Source organism: Oncorhynchus clarkii, chromosome 3 (genome assembly GCF_045791955.1).
Source record: "Oncorhynchus clarkii lewisi isolate Uvic-CL-2024 chromosome 3, UVic_Ocla_1.0, whole genome shotgun sequence".
NCBI classification, from domain to species: domain Eukaryota; kingdom Metazoa; phylum Chordata; class Actinopteri; order Salmoniformes; family Salmonidae; genus Oncorhynchus; species Oncorhynchus clarkii.
The window spans coordinates 27,133,204-27,149,732 of NC_092149.1; the positions used below are offsets into that span (position 1 = coordinate 27,133,204).

Here is a 16,529-nt window from a genome sequence, read left to right on the forward strand (position 1 = left end):
TCGGTTGCTTAGCTGTTTGAATCCTGTTTCAGTTATGTAAGGCATGTACTACGTAAGCAGGATATTAGATAGGGACATACCATTAGATAGGAACATTCCATTCTGCATCTCACACATGCAACTATTCTACACACTGGGACACCCCTGATCACTCACTGGAAATGTACCTGAAAAAATATCCTGAATCAACAACATATTCCATGAGAACCACAAACTGAAGCTCAGAAACACACACGCACACACCTCCCTTGTTGGGCAGATCTCAGTAGTCTGCCATGTGTTTAGTTCAATAGAAGTGACATGTATTATACATACCCTAGGATTGTTAGAAGTAGGAGTGTTAGAACTAGGGACCTCAACACATTGTTTGTGTGTGAGGTCTGGATACTGGTTAGACCCCCCCCCTTTCCCTCCGAGTGGGTATCTTGGGGATGGAGTAAATGAGTGGTGTGTGGAGCTCAGCTTTTTTCGCACACCACCCTTCAACATGCAGACTAACACATAGCCTAGTTTGACTGGACCTCCCCAATACTGGAGCTGACACTCCCTCACACAGCTGTGTCCACTGCCATTTTATTTTGTTTTATTTTTTACATTTAACCTTTATTTAACTAGGCAAGTCAGTTAAGAACAAATTCTTAATATATATTTACAATGACAGCCATTGACTTACAGTGTTCAGATCTGTGCGTGTGTTTTGTGTTTTAAGTGGTATTGTGGGACCCTGTGAGTGCGTGGTGTGTATTCAGTAAGTGAGGTTGGGTGTACATGTGGTTTGAGTGTGTTTTGAGGAGACGTGTGGGGTTAGTCTTGTGAGGTCGACACTGGGTTGGGGAGGCTTGGAACCAGATGGGTGGACTGTACTGCCAAGTTCACCTGGCTCCTCTCCCAAAGATATTGAGACATATATCATCCTCCTTTATCTTTCTATCCCTCTCCTTCACTCGCTCTCTCTCAGCCCCCCCAACTTCATCTGCCTTTCTTTCTCTTTATGTCTCTTCTTCCTCCAACCCCTTGGCTATCTGTCCACTGTCTCATTTTTTCTCTCCCTCACCTCTCGTTCCCTCCCCAACTCTGTGTCTCTGTCTGCGTCATTCAGCCTCCCACTCTAAATGTATGTCTATCTTTCCCTAGATCCCCACTTATCTTTCTCCATTTCTTTATTAATCTCTCTCTCCCTTTCCACCCGTCTCTCTTTCACTCACTCCCCCTCTGTCCATTTGCCTCATTTCCACTCACTCCCTTCTTTCATTCTCTCTCTCTTTCCCTCTCCCTGTCTGCCTCTGGCTTAGTACTCCCTCTTTCCTTCTCTCCGTCATTTACTTTACATTCCCTCTACTTACTTTTCTCATCATCATCTCTCTCTCTCTCTCTCTCTATGTCTTTCACCCTCCCTTTCTCTCTTTCATTTCTCTGTGTGACACTCACCTGACAGCGGCGAGAGATGCAGGGCTTGATGGAGCTGGTCCAGGAGACAGAACTATTATAGGACTCTCCATCTAGCTGACAACCTAGAGAGTGAGAGGGGAAGGATAGAGAGAGAGTGAGAAAGAGGGGGGATAGAGCGAAAGAGACAGAGAGAGGGAGAGTGAGAGAAAGTTAGCACTCCAAACCTGGATGTGAATGTTTACTAGTTCGTGGAAACTAAAAGTCTACAGGGAGCACTAAATGGACCACATGTGTGAACATAAAGCTGTTTGCCTCTCCAGACCATACGTGTTGAGACAGATTTAACACAGGGTTATGAATCCACTGTATGCGATGCCTGGAGGGAGTCTGTCTGCCACCACCGTCAGAGCCAGCTGGCTATAGTGCCCCTTATGGCTTGGGAAGACCTTTCTTTGATTGTCATGATTTGGCATAGTGATGGTGAGGTTTAGTAGTCTCGACACTGTCAGTTATGTGCAATTCAGACACTTGAGACAGACAGACAGACAGGCATGCACACACTCTGACAACCCTAATCCATTACATAGATGTATCAAGATACCAGAACATGTTGTTGTGAAGTGTCCAGGTCCATTCCAAGGGCATGATAAAAACACCATGTGAAATGGGCCTGAGATCCACTATGAGCAATCACAACGCTCCAGATACACCACCCACAGTCAATAAGGGACTAAATTAATACGATCTTCAATTTCAACAGATATAGGGTTGTCTGGTTATGGAAACACAGCAAAACCATTCCTATGATAAAACCACTGCATTAAGTACTTGAACAGTGGGAGGTTTTTGTGCTGACACGAGCAAGTTCCTGTTCTAAATGTAGACATGGTCATGAATAAAACCCAAAGTCAACCACAATGGAGGAACAATAGGCACTAATACCGTTCACCATGACAACATAGGGCTTTCCATGGTCGACTTAAGCGAGCTCCACCTCTTTTCATTTGAATTAACTCTAGTCTCGTATAATCTTGACCGCAAACAAAGGACCGCGCCCCAGACCATGAGGTGGTCAATGCTGTGGACCGTGTCCAAGGTGATCCCAACACTACGCGACCCCTGTGTGTTCTGATTGGGAGGTGAATGAGTGCGGTCCTAGTCTGGGAGGCTGAGAGGCTCGTAAAACTAGGTTTATTTCTGTGCCCCGTAAACCCAACGCTGAACCCCAACGGGTCCCAACCCGTCCCAGAGAGGAGAAGTCCACCACTGCAGCTGTGTGTGTGTGTGTGTGTGTGTGTGTGTGTGTTTGTGTGTGTGTGTGTGAGAGAGAGAGAGAGAGATGCTGGCAAACAGTGTGAGAAAGAATAGGTCTGAAGACTTAAATACGATTTGCTGTACGCCTGTCACATGTTTGTGGGTGTATGTGAGCAGAAGCCTGGAAAATAATAGCTATATGTGTTTGTGTATGTAGCAATTTACCCTCAAGCAGAATCTTCAATTGGTCTGATACAGTACACATACATACACACGCATAGTAACTATTGTGCTGTGGGAAGAAAAACTATTCCTCATTCCTCCACAAGGAGGCAGTAGTGGTTAAATAAGTAGGATGACCAGTGCAGCTGGACTGACTGTCTTCTACTGTGGGACTCAAGCTGTCACGTCACCCTCACTCCTACAGGTAGCATCAATGACCGTCAAACAACATCACTGCAATGCTGCAGCAAGGTCTATACATCAACACTAAAGAGATTCAGAGATAGACCTAACTCACTCCACTAGACAAAGTTCCAAGTCTATTGGTCTCGCTGAGACTACAGAACAGTACATGCATCCCCTAACCTTCGACCGCATGTTTTCATGGTGATGAGAGTAGTAGAGTGTGTGTGCTGCTCACCTTTGCATCTCTCACAGCAGGCTCCCGTCTGTTTGACAACCAGAGCACAGTCCTCAGACACCAGGGGACACTTCTCCTGTTTACAGTCTGCCTTCTCCTTCTGATGGAGAGGGGGAGGGTGGGAGGGGGGGTAGAGAGATAGAGATCGAAAGAAAGAGGGGGGAGGAAAGAGAAAGAAAGAGGGGGGAGAGAGAGAGGAAGAGAGAGACGGAGGGATAGAGGGAGAGAAAGAAGATGCTTTTTGATTGCCATCAGTGTATTCACATTATAAAGTCTCCTACACATTCTTTGTCGACACACTCCCCTTTTACAGGCTAAAATGAACTCTGGTTACATGTACTTTATGCAGATGTTCTCTTTCTCTCTTCTCAATTTATATACAACCCCACTTTATATACTCGCTAAACATTATCACTTTGCCACTAGCTTTATACACTCCCTTTATATAGTCCCCATTTACTCAGTGCAACCTAACTGGACTGTATAATGAGTCAACTTCAAAGCTGGACCGTGGCCCATATAACTCAAATAAAACTGGGCGGTTTTATTTACAGAGAGCCTTCACTGGTTCTCTAACCACGCTGGTTTGGGTGATGCCATCAGTGAAGGCGAGAGAAGGGTGGAGAGAGGCGAAGGCACATGGGATCCATACATAGTCTCTGTAAAGCGCTCCCCAAACCACTGGTCTAAATCATAGAGATTTTCAGAGCACTTTCAACAGCCAGTTTGAGACAAATATGTCTGAGAGTGAGATATATGATGCCAGATAGATAGAGGGATGGATTTTGAGAGAGAAAGAGAGAGAGAGATGGATTTTTAGAGAGAGAGAGAGAGATAAAGAAATAGAAAGAGTGGAGAGTTATGCGTCTTCTGACGACCACAGTAGTTTTTTATGTTATTTATTTCACCTTTATTTAACCAGGTAGGCTAGTTGAGAACAAGTTCTCATTTGCAACTGTGACCTGGCCAAGATAAAGCAAAGCAGTGTGACACAGACAACAACACAGAGTTACACATGGAGAAAAAATAAACAAGCCAATAACACAATAAACAAGTCAATGACACAGTAGAAAAAATAAAGTCTATATACAGTGTGTGCAAAAGGCATGAGGAGGTAGGCAATAAATAGGCCATAGGAGCGAATAATTACAATTTAGTGGATTAACACTGGAGTGATAAATGAGCAGATTGATGATGTGCAAGTAGAGATACTGGTGTGCAAAAGAGCAGAAAAGTAAATAAAATAAAAAAACAATATGGGGATGAGGTAGGTATATTGGGTGGGCTATTTACAGATGCACTATGTACAGCTGCAGTGATCGGTTAGCTGCTCAGATAGTCAATGTTTAAAGTTGGTGAGGGAAATAAAAGTCTTCAACTTCAGCAATTTTTGCAATTAGTTCCAGTCACAGGCAGCAGAGAACTGGGAGGAAAGGCGGCCAAATGAGGTGTTGGCTTTGGGGATGATCAGTGAGATATACCTGCTAGAACGTGTGCTACGGGTGGGTGTTGTTATCGTGACCAGTGAACTGAAATAAGGTGGAGCTTTACCTAGCTTATAGATGACCTGGAGCCTGTGGGTCTGGCGACGAATATGTAGCGAGGGCCAGCCGACTAGAGCATACAGGTCGCAGTGGTGGGTGGTATAAGGTGATTTGGTAACAAAACGGATGGCATTGTGATAGACTGCATCCAGTTTGCTGAGTAGAGTGTTGGAAGCTGTTTTGTAGATGACATCGCCAAGGTCGAGGATCGGTTGGATAGTCAGGTTTACTAGGGTAAGTTTGGCGGCGTGAGTGATGGAGGCTTTGTTGCGAAATAGAAATCCGATTCTAGATATGATTTTGGATTGGAGATGTTTAATATGAGTCTGGAAAGAGAGTTTACAGTCTAGCCAGACACCTAGGTATACATATTCTAGGTCGGAACCGTCCAGGGTGGTGATGCTAGTCGGGTGGGCGGGTGCCTGGCAGCGAACGGTTGAAAAACATGCATTTGGTTTTACTAGCGTTTAAGAGCAGTTGGAGGCCACGGAAGGAGTGTTGTATGGCATTGAAGCTCATTTGGAGGTTAGATAGCACAGTGTCCAAGGAAGGGCCAGAAGTATACAGAATGGTGTCGTCTGCGTAGAGGTGGATCAGAGAATCGCCAGCAGCAAGAGTGACATCATTGATATATAAAGAGAAAAGAGTCGGTGCGAGAATTGAACCCTGTGGTACCCCCATAGAGACTGCCAGAGGTCCGGACAACATTCCCTCCGACTTGACACACTGAACTCTATCTGCAAAGTAGTTGGTGAACCAGGCGAGGCAGTCATTAGAAAAACCAGGGCTATTGAGTCTGCCGAATAAGAATACGGTGATTGACAGAGTCGAAAGCCTTGGCCAGGTCGATGAAGACGCCTGCACAGGACTGTATTTTATCGATGACGGTTATGATATCGTTTAGTACCTTGAGCGTGGCTGAGGTGCGCCCGTGAACGGCTCGGAAGCCGAATTGCACAGCGGAGAAGGTATGGTGGGATTCGAAATGGTCAGTGATCTGTTTATTAACTTGGCTTTCGAAGACTTTTGATAGGCAGGGCAGGATGTATATAGGTCTGTAACAGTTTGGGTCTAGGGTGTCACCCCCTTTGAAGAGGGGGATGACTGCGGCAGCTTTCCGATCTTTAGGGATCTCGGACGATACGAAAGAGAGGTTGAACAGGCTGGTAATAGGGGTTGCAACAATGGCGGTGGATAGTTTTAAAAATAGAGGGTCCAGATAGTCTAGCCCAGCTGATATGTACGGGTCCAGGTTTTGCAGCTCTTTCAGAACATCTGCTGTCTGAATTTGGGTGAAGGAGAAGCTGGGGAGGCTTGGGCGAGTAGCTGCGGGGGAGGTGGAGCTGTTGGCCGGGGTTGGAGTAGCCAGGAGGAAGGCATGGCCAGCCGTTGAGAAATGCGATTATCATGGATTTATGTGTTACCTAGCCTCAGTGCAGTGGGAAGCTGGGAGGAGGTGCTCTTGTTCTCCATGGACTTTACAGTGTCCCAAAACTTTTTGGAGTTAGAGCTACATGATGCAAATTTCTGCTTGAAGAAGCTAGCCTTTGCTTTCCTGACTGACTGAGTGTATTGGTTCCTGACTTCCCTGAACAGTTGCATATCGTGGGGACTATTCGATGCTATTGCAGTCCGCCACAGGATGTTTTTGTGCTGGTCAAGGGCAGTCAGGTCTGGAGTGAACCAAGGGCTATATCTGTTTTTAGTTTTGCATTTTTTGAACGGGGCATGCTTATCTAAGATGGTGAGGAAATTACTTTTAAAGAATGACCAGGCATCCTCGACCGACGGGATGAGGTCAATATCCTTCCAGGATACCCGGCCCAGGTCGATTAGAAAGGCCTGCTCACAGAAGTGTTTTAGGGAGCGTTTGACAGTGATGAGGGGTGGTCGTTTGACCGCAGACCCATAGCGGATACAGGCAATGAGGCAGTGATCGCTGAGATCCTGATTGAAAACAGTGGAGGTGTATTTGGAGGGCAAGTTGGTCAGGATAATGTCTATGAGGGTGCCCATGTTTACGGATTTAGGGTTGTACCTGGTGGGTTCCTTGATGTTTTGTGTGAGATTGAGGGCATCTAGCTTAGAATGTAGGACTGCCGGGGTGTTAAGCATATCCCAGTTTAGGTCACCTAACAGAACGAACTCTGAAGCTAGATGGGGGCGATCAATTCACAAATGGTGTCCAGGGCACAGCTGGAAGAGGAGAGGGGTCGATAGCAGGCGGCAACAGTGAGATACTTATTTCTGGAGAGGTTGATTTTTTAAATTAGAAGTTCAAACTGTTTGGGTATAGACCTGGAAAGTATGACAGAACTTTGCAGGCTATCTCTGCAGTAGATTGCAACTCCTCCCCCTTTGGCAGTTCTATCTTGACGGAAAATGTTGTAGCTGGGTATGGAAATCTCAGAATTGTTGGTGGCCTTCCTAAGCCAGGATTCAGACACGGCAAGGACATAAGGGTGGGCGGAGTGTGCTAAAGCAGTGAGTAAAACAAACTTAGGGAGGAGGCTTCTGATGTTGACACGCATGAAATCAAGGTTTTTTCGATCACAGGAGTCAACAAATGAGGGTGCATGGGACACGCAGGGCCTGGGTTTACCTCCACATCACCCGAGGAACAGAGGAGGAGTAGGATGAGGGTACGGCTAAAAGGCTATCAAAACTAGAGCGTTGGGGACAAAGAATAAAAGGAGCAGATTTCTGGGCGTGGTAGAATAGATTCAGGGCATAATGTACAGACAGGGGTATGGTGGGGTGCGGGTACAGCGGAGGTAAGCCCAGGCACTGAGTGATGATAAGAGAGGTTGTATCTCTGGATAAGCTGGTTATAATGGGTGAGATCACCGCATGTGTGGGAGGTGGGACAAAGGAGGTATCAGAGGTATAATGAGTGGAACTAGGGGCTCCATTGTAAACTAAAACAATTATAACTAACCTAAACAACAGTATACAAGGCATTTTGACATATGAGAGAGACATACAGCGAGGCATAAAGTAATCACAGTTGTTGATTTGGAGAGCTAACTAAGACAACAACGGGTGAGACAACAACAGCTAATCAGCTAAAACAGGTAAAATGGCGATGAATGGGCAGAGAGGGTCGGTTAACTACACACAAAGCCTGAGTTTGCGGCTAGGGCCGACAGATTAAAAAAGAAAATAATAATAATAAATAAATGATAATAAAATAAAAAATAAAAAGAGTACCGTGATTAATGGACAGTCCAGCGGGCAACAGCTATGTAGCCAAGTGATCATAGGGTCCAGGGGGCAGCAATCGATGGAACAGGGAAGCCGCGGAGTAGTCGCTACCACACAAGCTAGCGGGGGAACCAACGTTTAAAGTTAGTAGCCCGGGGCTAATAGGAGTGTCTGCTCCGACGTCCGGCGGAGGCCGGTTGAAGGCACAGTGGATGGAGTATTCGTCGGCAGACCTGTCGTGGTGGTGCAGCGGGATCGCCGTGTCGACTAAGGATCCAAGCCAGATGGCGAAAGAGGTATTGTAGTTGTAGTAATTTAGTTTTCTATCCGGGAGATGCACCTGGCTCACGGCTAACTGGTGCTAGCTTCGGGGCAGGGGCATTAGCCACTCGGTAGCAGCGGTGATCCGGTGCCAAGGTCCAGAGCTTATGGCAAGGATCCGGTGGAGTAGTGGGTTCTAGCCATGTTTGGGTGGAGTCCGGGTGAACAACTTAGTAGGCCGGGAGGTGGGCCTCAGGGATAGTTTCGGTACTGGGTAACTCGGTGGGTGCTAGCTAGCTGTGAAGATCAGGAGAATTTTGTTGTAGTAGTGGAGAGACAGTCCGTTACTGGTAGGCTGGCGAGTATTATCCAAGCTAAAAAAAGGGCTGGTACATGTGCAGAAGGTAAAGGCCGCTAGCAGTGGCTAACAATGACTAAATAGCTTGTAGCTAATTAGCTGGTTAGTTTCTGATGGCTAGGTGGTTCTTGCTATAAGGTCTAAATTTTTTTTTTTTTTTAATTATTTTTTATTTCACCTTTATTTAACCAGGTAGGCTAGTTGAGAACAAGTTCTCATTTACAACTGCGACCTGGCCAAGATAAGGCATAGCAGTGTGAACAGACAACACAGAATTACACATGGAGTAAACAATTAACAAGTCAATAACACAGTAGAAAAAAGGGGAGTCTATATATACATTGTGTGCAAAAGGCATGAGAAGGTAGGCAAATAATTACAATTATGCAGATTAACACTGGAGTGATAAATGATCAGATGGTTATGTACAGGTAGAGATATTGGTGTGCAAAAGAGCAGAAAAATAAATAAATAAAAACAGTATGGGGATGAGGTAGGTGAAAATGGGTGGGCTATTTACCAATAGACTATGTACAGCTGCAGCGATCGGTTAGCTGCTCAGATAGCAGATGTTTGAAGTTGGTGAGGGAGATAAAAGTCTCCAACTTCAGCGATTTTTGCAATTCGTTCCAGTCACAGGCAGCAGAGAACTGGAACGAAAGGCGGCCAAATGAGGTGTTGGCTTTAGGGATGATCAGTGAGATACACCTGCTGGAGCGCGTGCTACGGATGGGTGTTGCCATCGTAACCAGTGAACTGAGATAAGGCGGAGCTTTACCTAGCATGGACTTGTAGATGACCTGGAGCCAGTGGGTCTGGCGACGAATATGTAGCGAGGGCCAGCCGACTAGAGCATACAAGTCGCAGTGGTGGGTGGTATAAGGTGCTTTAGTGACAAAACGGATGGCACTGTGATAAACTGCATCCAGTTTGCTGAGTAGAGTGTTGGAAGCAATTTTGTAGATGACATCGCCGAAGTCGAGGATCGGTAGGATAGTCAGTTTTACTAGGGTAAGTTTGGCGGCGTGAGTGAAGGAGGCTTTGTTGCGGAATAGAAAGCCGACTCTTGATTTGATTTTCGATTGGAGATGTTTGATATGGGTCTGGAAGGAGAGTTTAGAGTCTAGCCAGACACCTAGGTACTTATAGATGTCCACATATTCAAGGTCGGAACCATCCAGGGTGGCAAATAATAGCGGTTCCGCATCACATTGGGTGAGGCAGGTTACCGGAAGATATAATTGAACTAAAATGGAGAAGAGATTGAAAATAAAATTGAATATATACAAAAAAGACGAAAAAATACAAAAGTACACGAAAGGACGAACAAAACATGTCTGCACTGCTACGCCATCTTGGAATATCTAGTAGTGTCATAGAGGTCACGTATTTGTCCTTGAATCTTTATGTCTCTCCACACCTGTGCTTTCCCAGTTGGGCTTTGGAGCCATTCCACTCGGCAGCCATTAACACTAAGTGGTGTGAAAAGGTTTGACTTCTCTCAACAAAGATTAGGGGTCAAATCAGGTCACCACGCCTCATAAACACTCAACATACCGTGCACTTTCTGAGGCTTCTTACTGGTCTACTGGTCTACTGGTGGTATGTCGTGGCTTCTAATAGGCCAACGGGTGGTCTGGGGATTGTTATTGGACTACTGCTAATCTCTTGTAATAACTAGAGAAATATTTGACCTGAGGGGTAATAACATAGGTTAATGTGAGCATCTAAAAAGATATATGTAGAGTATGTAAGATGCATTGATCACTGACGTGATGGTCATGTACTGTGGAAAGATGATCACTAGATGGCGACAGCACAGTCAGTTTCACTATCTCCATTTGCCAACTTCAGATAATCAAAATGTGTTCAGTCAAACCATGGTCTATGGATAATTTATCTCTCCCTCCCTCCTAATCTCTCTCCTAGTCTTTTCCACTATCACTCTCTCTCTCAGTCTGACCTCAGAGGGCATGTCAAAACAAGCTGACAGGCTCGCCAGCCACCGTGCCGTCGGTCTTTCATGGAAGGATGGAGAGATCACTAAAAGGCTTTTTAGAGAAGCACTCAAATCAAAGGCCTATTTAAAGCTGGACTCCTTGCCCTCGTGACCCTTCACCTCCCTCCAAAACAAACAGGTCGCGACCCCACAGGAGCAGCAGTTGTGGCTTAAAACTGAATGAAAAAAAGATAAGGGCAACAATATATACATTTCACTGAGAAGTCACAAGCCTATCCAAGAAGTAGGCCTATTCCTGCACCAGTGGTAGAAAGTGAATGGTGCTGAATGAACTGAATGTAACTTTTGGCTCCGATAGGTAGGCTAGCTCCATGACTTTTCTTTGAATTCAGATGGTTGTTGTCCTATCCTTCTTTATGTCCTGGCAGGTAGCCTAGCAGTTAGAATATCTGATTCGATAAGGTGAAAATCTGTCGATGCGCCCTTGAGCAAGGCACTTAACCCTATTTAATCCAGGGGCGTCGTACTATAGTGGAGACTGCTGAGGGGAGGACAGAAACCATGTGTTTGATGAATTTGTATACCATTCCACTGATTCAGCTCCAGCCATTAACACAAGCCCATCCTCCCCAATTAAGGTGCCACCAACCTCCTGTGCCGTACTACTATGGCTGTCCCTGTAAAACAACAGATTTTACTGCACCTATCTGGTGTGTGACTATAAAACATATATACAGTACCAGTCAAAATTTTGGACACACCTACTCATTCCAGGGTTTTTCATTATTTTTAATATTTTCTACATTGTAGAATAATAGTGAAGACATCAAAACTATGAAATACCACATATGGAATCATGTAGTAACCAAAAAAAAGTGTTAAACAATTTTAGATTCTTCAAAGTAGATACCCTTTGCTTTGATGACACCTTTGCACACTGTTGGCATTCTCTCAACCAGCTTCATGAGGTAGTCACCTGGAATGCATTTCAATTAACAGGTGTGTCCAAACTTTTGACTGGTACTGTATTTTTGTTATTTAACCTTTATTTAATAAGGCAAGTCAATTGAGAACAAATTCTTATTTTACAATGACAGCCTACCCCGGCCAAACCCTCTCCTAACCCGGGCGACGCTGGGCCAATTGTGCGCCGCGTTACGGGACTCCCGATTACGGACGGTTGTGATACAGCCTGGATATATATACATATTTTTTGTTGTCTCTACCCCTCTATTAGAAGTATCCTGGGAGGTCCAATAGCAAAGCTGCTCTGGCGATTCTCTAACACCACCTTTGCTCTATAGACCAATGGGAAAACTGAGGGGGATGGAGAAAGAGAGCGGAAAATAAAGGAGGATTGTGTCTTCTTTGAGTCTTCTATACTACACTCTTAGAAAAAAAAGGTTCCAAAATGGTTCTTCAGCTGTCCCCATAGGATAACCCTTTTTGGTTCCAGATAAAAACCCTTTTGGGTTCCACGTAGAATCCTCTGTAGAAAGGGTTCTGCATGGAACACAAAAGGGTTCTACCTGCAACCAAAAATGGTTCTACCTGCAACCAAAAAGGGTTCTTCAAAGGTTCTCCTATGGGGACAGCTGAAGAACCCATTAAGGTTCTAGATAACACCTTTTTTCTAAGAATGTAGAGATATCAACACTGACAACGCCAGTGGCAGAGGTAAAGACTGTAAAGGTACACGGTGAGTATTGATCTCCATGTTTGTGGAGCGGTTGGAACAGGAAAGGACCTTTGGCTTCCCAAATGTTTGCAGATCACTGGTCAGCCCACTGAGCTCATCAATCACTGCTACTGAGAAAGAGGAGAGGGGGCAAAAAGCGAGGGAGAGTAGTAGATAGCAGGTTAATGAGAGCTGCCTCCTGGCTGCCTGTATATTATGTTTAGCGAGCGGGAGGCAGATTCCTGCGTCTTGTGAGATGGCTGGCGAAAAGAATGGCTTCTCTGTGTGCCTCAGTTTCCGCCAGTGAAGGGCCATTAACAAATACTCTGCCGCAACTGGGAGCCTGTGATTGACACTAGAGCCCTGACAGCTCACCCCCCACCCTTTAAAATCTGCTAACCCCCCCTAAAAGACAGCATGGCGACACAAGTGTCTTTCAGGCTGGCCTCCCTCCCCTGTGAGGCACTCTGGGGCCAGTGACATGACGGACGGGCCAAGATGAAAGGCTAGCCGTGGCCCTCTGATGACTGATAGCATTCAGCAGGGCTCCTAGTGATGGAAGCCTGATAAGGAGGTGGTTAGCAGAGGGAGACATATCAAAGAGACTATCAGAGCAGCTACAGACAGCCGAGGCAGCACGGCCACAGTAGCGTGCACAGTGCACACATAAATATATAACCTTACACACTGTTTCTCTGTTTCACATAGGGCAAATACCCTGCAAGTCAAACACAACATTTGTAGAAACTTCCTCACCACATGACACTTTTAAAGAGGGACTAAAAAGACAGGTGAGGGAGAGCATTATTGAATCTGGCTGCTGGTGACAGAAAAGCCTCTTACTTGCATTCTCAACCCTAAAACAATGACCTTCAAAGCAAGGAGAGACAGAGGTCAAAGAGCAAATGTTCCAGGAAAGACGCCTCCTTTCACATTAGCCTCGATTTAACAGGAAGTCGTGGCAAAGTCAGCATAAAGACAAGGAGGTCTTTAAACAAACAATTCCATTTTGTTTAAAAGCCAGTGTGGGCTTAGAAGGGAAATAATTACATAGCTAGCCTACTGCTCTTATTTAAACATTACTCATCATTCTTTGTGATTAATAGAAAAAACAGTACAGGCCTATTTGCCCACTTAGGCCTACAACTCGGCTATAGACTATACATAATTAGGTCACAATATGAATATTAAAGTTATTCAGTCAAGCGCAGAGGGAAGAATTACGCACAACAATTGCGTTTTTTTCCTCCTCAGTGGCACCTACGTGCCAAAAACCAATAGGGAAGCTCAATGTCAACTAACAATTACCTGCCCTAACACCATTTGAAAGTTATTTAGCAAGAATTGGGATTTGTTCTCACCAGACAGACGCAGGTGATGCACGGGTTGTCCGTTATGTTGGGTATGTGGAGCACCTCGCCTTCGTTCTCGCAGCTGGCTTCTGTACCTGTGAAGGGCGCGAGGAGAGAGGCAATAAATTCGCGCCTAAGAGAAGTTACGTCATGGACAGACTCGCCATATTCCAAATGTGTTTTTTCTTCAGGCCTACCACGAATTGTACCCGCTATGCGATAACGTATATTTTGTAGACGTTAGAATAAGTAGGCCTAATAGTCTGAGTTTTATCGACAAGTTCATATTTCTAATTTATTTGGATTATATAGGCTATAGCCTATAACCTTTTCTAAATTACGAAATATTCGATCAGTTTACCTCAGAATATTTTTGTCAGAGTGATTTAAATTTAGTTGAGATTTAACATTTTTAGTTGAGCAGGGTAGTGGCAGCCAGGGAAAGTGTTGGGGGGGGGGGGGGGGGGGGGGGGATTTGGTGACAAAGTGGTTTCTGTGAGAATTACAGGAGCAGGGCAATTGCCCCGACAGTAGCGTACCCTACAACCTTCACGTGTAATTAAACCAGCACAGCTTTAAGTGATTGTGGGGAAACCCAACACTTTAGCCTAAATCCAATGAGGCTTTTCTTCTTTTATAAAGCAGAGATGAATGAATAGCCCTATAAATGTTGTTTACTCTTCATCCATCTCTTGCAGCCGAGCACAGTGACAGGGGGCATTTGTCTTTTTACAACCAGACAACTTTCCTCTTCCACGAAAACGGTGCGTTCAACCCAGGCCCTGCAGGGAAAACAATAGACAGATGACATACCGCATATTTCGAATACCAGGTAGCGACACCGCATGGGAATTTAATGGTAGCCTACTCAGCTGATACCGATACGCAGGTTTTTCTTTCCCCTGAAATAAATGATTATGTTTGCACAATAAGGCGCCAGGTGACTTGGATACTGACCTCGACAGCGCGACCCAACTCGAGTTTCCTAAACAACAGTAGATGGGCAAATTATACTGGTGAGCCAATGCTCCTGTCATGAGGTTTCAAACGAGCCCGGGGCACCAGTTACCCGACAGAGCATATTTTTTTTCACTCAACTTTTAACGTCAATCTAATGACATTTGTTGTTGATTTAACGTTGATTTCAAGTTAGTTGACAATTCAACCAAATGTAAATCAAAACTAGAGTTAGACATTGAGCTGACGTCTGTGCGGAGTGGGAAGTAACGGGAACAGTGCATAGACTACCTCTAGGCCTATAGGCTAGCTTTTGGGCTTTTTTCTTGTTTTTGTCAATTGCTTGACATGTTTTGAAACCAAATAGGCCAAGTCAATGTATCTTACCTGTAATTAAAGGCGAGGAGGACTGTGGCATTTGGAACAGTAAAAACACGAATAAAAAGCTGCAGGTGAACTTAATAGAAAGTTCCAAGGCGCTCGAGCAGCAATACAACATCATCCTAAAATTGGTCCAGTAAAAAAAAAAGAAGGAAAACGTAAAAAAAGGAAATGGTATGCTAGAATATACATATATATAAATGTTTAAATCCCCATGGGTTGGTGTGCGAATGAAAACCCTAGAATATATGGGACTCCAGCATAATTGCCCCCATTCAGGCTACTATAGCGTTCTTCAGTTGGTTTTGTTCCAGACCATAACCTTCAGTTTGTCAAAATGCTAAACGACATCCCGTGTCCTCCGGCATCCGACTATCGACATGACACGTGAAAATTACAATGACAATGCCGTGCGGACAGCCAGGCGACAGTCCTCATGTCGCGTCAAGGAGCGCTCGTGTTCCCAAAATAAGTGCAGGGTTTAGAAAAAGTTTCCAAATAAAGTGAAAAACAAATTTCATAAAATATTAAAATAAAACAGATGCGTATAATAAAAAATAAAAATACAAGTATTTGGAAATAAATTCCCCAAAATAGCCTAAATATATACTCGTAATTAAATGTCTTCAAAAATCCTAATGTTTGGAAATATCAAAAATATACAGTTGTTGTCAAGTGCTAAAAGAAACCGGTTGAGTTTGGAATTGTAGGTCCGTTTTGCGCCGAGATGCTGTCCAACTGTCTCAGGTTTAGTAGCGGGCTTTAGGTTAGGCTACACGAGCCGGCACTGGTCTCTCTCACTCGCGAGAAGCGAATCACCTCCAGCCCAAAGTTATATTAAACTGCTCCTACTGAGGCACACGGCGTTGCCAGCGTAATAGAAACCCTTCTACTCCAGTTAAACATCCCCGCAGGGTGCTGGAACCTCCTCCAAACAAAACGAGAACGGCCCCTCAATGTTTCAATTGTTGCCGGGGGTTTAATAATCCGAGTGATTTGAAGTACAATCTTGCCCGCTGCTCCCGGCTGGCTGCAGCTCTGGTAATGAAACACTCCGTACAATACCGCGCTGTGAGAGAACCACCTACTTCAATCAGATCTCGAGGCTGGATCTCGTTTCACTACAAACAAGCCTGGATACACAACATGCGATTCACCTGTCTTTACTGTTAATCTCTGCTGCGCTCTCTCAACACGGTCACGCTGCAAAACAGTGTGAAACGGAGAATGGAACAACGAAAATTCACTAATTCAGGCCACTTTGTATCAAGGTGGGGTTTCTGCGCCCCTCGAAGCTGCCCGTGGACCAAGCGTCATCCCACAATTGTTGATCTCCCCCCACCCGCATTGATGGGGCGCACCACAATGTCTGTCTGTTCAGTATCATATATTTTACATTTCCAGTCATATCCTCAATGCAACACTTATTTGATAAATTAGGCATTTTCTTTGTTTGACCCCACTTCAAAGGTCTGATGTCAATTCAGTATATATGATCTATAACATTTCAATAGCCTATAATAAGGGCACATATCTAGTTTAGGCGAC

General features: G+C 44.9%; 1 protein-coding gene across 1 annotated transcript in view; it reads right to left on the reverse strand.

Moving 5' to 3' along the window:
• LOC139392085 (BMP-binding endothelial regulator protein-like) overlaps positions 1 to 16,229 on the reverse strand; it is a 23,275-nt gene extending 7,046 nt beyond the window's left edge. Inside the window, exons 1-4 of the mRNA XM_071139807.1 lie at positions 14,988 to 16,229; positions 13,653 to 13,738; positions 3,287 to 3,386; positions 1,429 to 1,511 (exon numbers count right to left, since the gene is read on the reverse strand). Coding sequence (XP_070995908.1) covers positions 1,429 to 1,511; positions 3,287 to 3,386; positions 13,653 to 13,738; positions 14,988 to 15,102 — 384 coding nt within the window. The 5' untranslated portion in view covers positions 15,103 to 16,229. The remainder of the gene's footprint in view (positions 1 to 1,428; positions 1,512 to 3,286; positions 3,387 to 13,652; positions 13,739 to 14,987) is intronic.
• Positions 16,230 to 16,529: the final 300 nt, after the last annotated feature.